Below are 3,986 nucleotides of genomic sequence, written 5' to 3' on the forward strand. Positions count from 1 at the left end.
ACAAATCTCCATCAAACCTGTGAACGGTTTTAATTTCTTTAGTTTCCTTATGAGAATCCTTATAATAAAGAAAATGAACGATTTTTTTCCTCTCTAATGAGTATCCTAAATTGCCAAAAGGGAAGAGCTCATTGTCAGAACGTTGGATTTTGATTATTCGTAAATTAATAGCGGAAGGGACGGGGAGAGATACCCATCATGTTATCCATCTTAAAAGCAGAGAGAAAGAAAGGAGAAAGAGAAAGAAAAAAGAGAAAGCTCCTTGTAGCAAACAAGAATTTATTCTACCAAAAATACTTATGACAACGCATCCTAATGCAATACAAAAATAAAAAGAAAGTGAAGATACATTCCTATATGATCACTTTCTTACAGACCTCATATATTGCTTTCATAGAAGGACCTAGAATGTGGCTAGGTTAAAATTGAACACAACTAAAACTTCATAAGAAACGGCAAAATGGCATATCAGAGGGAAGTAACAAACAGAAAATAGTGAAGAGGGAATGGGAGGGGAAACATAAAATTAATTCACTGGGGGGAAAAATTAAGAAGAATAAGGAGGAGAAAGCAGGACCCTTGGAGAGGACTTCTTTAATTTCTTAGTAATTCAGATGCTGCAAGTCAATTGTGGTGAGTGTGTCTGTAAAAAAGTCAAAACTGTCAGCAGAGATATCTACGGGACTGTCCAGAGATCCTGGCAAACTGGGGGAAACTGCATCTGAAAGCTGTAGACAGGAATCTGTGGAGAAAACGTTAAAGTCCTGTAAAGAAGGGACATCTAGGGCCTCAGGACTGTCATTGTTCAGGCCAGCTGCACAGTTCTGGGCCATTGTTGAGAGGCAGTTTTGAACAGTGGGTGACTGATGTTGAAAATGTTTCAGATTTTTCTCATTGCTCGTTAAAGGCGAAACGGGGAAAGTTTGGGATTCGCCATTGTGCGCATTCTGCGCCTGCTGCTGGGAGAGGGCATTCTGCTGGAAAGCGTAGCCTTCCCGCTCCAGGAGAGCGCCGGAGACGTTGCTGAGGGCTTGCTCGAAGAGGGATTTCTCCTCCTCCTCCTCTTCTTCCTCGTCCACTGCTTTTTCGGGGTCCTCTAGGTTCTTAAATTTCCCCTCGCCGTTTTGATTCTCCTTGCACTGGGTCTGTCTCTTGTGCTTCATCCTTCTGTTCTGGAACCAGACTTTGACTTGTCTCTCAGTCAGATCCAGCAAGGCTGCAATCTCAACCCTCCTTGGTCTACAGAGATACTTGTTGAAATGAAATTCTTTCTCTAGCTCCAAAAGCTGGGTGTTGGTGTAAGCCGTCCTCAGGCGCCTAGATCCACCGCTACCGCTATCGGGGATTTCAAGGGGGTCTGTTAAAAAAGAAAGAAAAAAAAAAAAAGAAAAACACCACCACCACACGCACCCCAAAGCATCCCCGCCCGAACAGCGAAAGCAGAGGCACACGGACACACATACAAAACAGATAAATGCACGGATTGAATTTCAGCACCCCAGCTCATCGCATCCCGGGGGGGTGGGGGGGGAGTGCTCTCTCTGCATGTATGTGTCTATATCTATATGTCCATATAGCATAAAATAGCAACTGCAACAAAATGGCCGCCTTTGGATGCAGTAAACCCATTGTGTTGCACTGCTGAGCGCCCGGTGCTGCGTGCCCCTCGGCCACCTCCGCCAAATCGCTGCCTCCAGCTCCCCAACCTCCCCACACCAGAGCAAACTTTATGTTAGCCATACCGCAATTTATAATTAATGCATCAGCTGCTTAGCTGAGCGGGAGCAATCTATCACTCTTCATTACTGTCAAATATCCTAACTCTAGGACGGCGAGACAAGAGAGGTCAGCTCCAACTCAAATAAATCATCCCGCATTAGGCAAGTTTGGGGAAAGTTTGGGTTTCCACCGAGCCCCGCCAGCTCCGTCCTTCCCGCCCGCCCGCCCTCCGCCTCGTCCCCCCGCGAAGCCGGGGGGATGCGGGGAGCCAAAATAGCGGCCCGGCGGGGCTGGCGGCTCGTCTTTGGACTGACCTTTGTGGCTGAGGCAGGCAGGTCCAGCGGCTGAGGCGGAGGCCGAAGCGGGCGGCAGCGCGGATCGCTTGGACGCCTTTTTCTCTTTCATCCAGGGGTACTCCGGGGGCGGCGGGGCGCCGGCGGGGCCCGGGCTGCCGCTGCGGCCGCGGGGGCTCGCCTTGGGGCGACCGCCGCCGCTGTGGCGAGGGTGGCTGCCGGGGTTCAGGCTGGGGATGGTCTGCTCGAAAGGAGGAGGAATCAGTGTCGAGTGTGAAAGCGTCGAGTTCTTGATTGATGAACTTTGAAATGTATCACCGACAGGGGGAAAAGATGTCAGGCACTCAGCAAGCGATGGCTGGCTATTGATAAAACCGATCTCTCGCTCAAATGCGAAATTCATGGCCTTCAACTGGCAGCCCCCGCGGAGAAAAAGTTCCCTCGGATTCAGGGGCCTCGGGGGGAGGGGAAGGCCCAGGAAAAAGGAGAGAGAGGAGAAAAAAATATAGCATAGAAGATCGCTGGTGGGGTGTTTTTTTTCTAATTCACTGATTACAGCCGTATGGGGACCGTGCTACTATTAAACTATTGAATTCATGGAGACAAGGTTGAAATTGGACCGAATTGGCTGTCACATGATTGCCTCTGCCCAATGACAATTTGGGCTTTAATCAAAAGAAGCCACTGTCTGTTTGATTGATCCAAAAAAGTCGGGAAGGAACGCCTCATTGGGGGCCAGAAAGGCTTTATTTACACTTTTTTTTAAAAGGGGAAATGATATCTCGAGTATCTATCCCCTTGGCGTCCTAATCTGAAATGATCGGGGGTGGGGAGGAGGGTGCGTGTGCGTGGATATGTTTGTGAGAGAGGCTGCGAGAGTGTGTGTGCGTGTGTGTGTGTGTGGGTGTGGGTGTGTGTGTGTGTGGCTGCTTGTCCTGCAGCCTGCTGCCTTCCTCGCATCCACCCGCACACTCTTCTCTCATTGTTTGGGACTGTCAGGAAAACGCTTTGCACCTCACAAATCATTTAAGCACCTCAATCTGACGCCTTGAGTCATTAACAAAGTAATCCATTAATCTTCAAAGTTTTGACACCGTCAGGCCCCCGCATAAGAAGTTGCACCCAGGCAGGAGTCTGAAGCAGAGGGTCTTGAATTTTTCCTAGGAATAGCACTTCCTCCAAAACTAGTTTCTCCTTCCCGACTCAGCCTCAATGGGTTCCTTTGTATTTTTTGTTTGTTTGTTTGTTTGGCTTTGTGTTCTTGTTTGATTTTTTTTTCTTTCTTTTTTTTTCTTTTTTTCCACTTTTCCTCTTTTTTTTTTTTTTTTTCCTTCTTTTTTGGTGGCTATCGGGTGTACAGTATGGAGAACAATCTGTCGCCGGTGCTGAGCCATTGTTTATCAGGATCTTCCTCAGCAACCTTGCTTCGAGGGGAAGAGTCACATAGGCAGCAGCCCTGGCGCTTCATGACTTCCCTCTCCAGTTGGCTTCCCGGGATTGGACCGTAACACATAACCCTAGGAGAACCTCTCTGGGCGAGCCAAATCGCGAGGCTGCAAACGCGTCTGGCTGTTGCCTCTTTAAAAAAAAGTATATATCCCGTGCCTTAGCTTGCAAACGATACTCCCGTCTGCTGGCATAATTTGCTTAATAACCGTAGTAGGCTGGGTCTGGTGAGTATTTTCGATTACCAGGAAATATATGGGCTGGTAGCGGGTTTGTTTTCAAGGGGCCAGACAGAGCGAAAATGCTGCGGGGTTCTGACTTGAGAGACGGCACTCGCCTCCGATGCTTGGCTCTTGCCGCCGCCGGCGCCTCCAGTCACCCCTGCCAGGTCGAGGCAAGTCCCGAATTTGGATGCTTTTGGCATAATTTTCCAACCATACTGAGGCGACAGGGAGAGTGATGACAATAATGGCCACAATCACCAACCCGATGAATCCTATGGTCACAGCCGCCCTAGACAGCCCGGAC

At 48.9% G+C, this 3,986-nt stretch overlaps 1 protein-coding gene across 1 annotated transcript; it reads right to left on the reverse strand.

Moving 5' to 3' along the window:
• Positions 1 to 602: 602 nt before the first annotated feature.
• Positions 603 to 2,415, reverse strand: HOXA2 (homeobox A2). The gene is made up of 2 exons (XM_066567535.1): positions 2,034 to 2,415; positions 603 to 1,357 (listed from the first exon to the last, which is right to left on the reverse strand). Exons 1-2 carry the CDS (start codon positions 2,413 to 2,415, stop codon positions 603 to 605), a joined length of 1,137 nt encoding a protein of 378 aa, XP_066423632.1.
• Between the last annotated feature and the right edge of the window lie 1,571 nt (positions 2,416 to 3,986).

Source organism: Molothrus aeneus, chromosome 1 (genome assembly GCF_037042795.1).
Source record: "Molothrus aeneus isolate 106 chromosome 1, BPBGC_Maene_1.0, whole genome shotgun sequence".
Lineage (NCBI taxonomy): Eukaryota > Metazoa > Chordata > Aves > Passeriformes > Icteridae > Molothrus > Molothrus aeneus.

Excerpts from the sequence above, each read along its gene's own strand:
- HOXA2 (XM_066567535.1), bottom strand. The coding sequence starts at position 2,415 with ATGAATTTCGCATTTGAGCGAGAGATCGGTTTTATCAATAGCCAGCCA. Across the intron at positions 1,358-2,033 it reads TGCCTGCCTCAGCCACAAAG|ACCCCCTTGAAATCCCCGAT; the intron begins GTCAGTCCAAAG and ends CTTTTTTAACAG.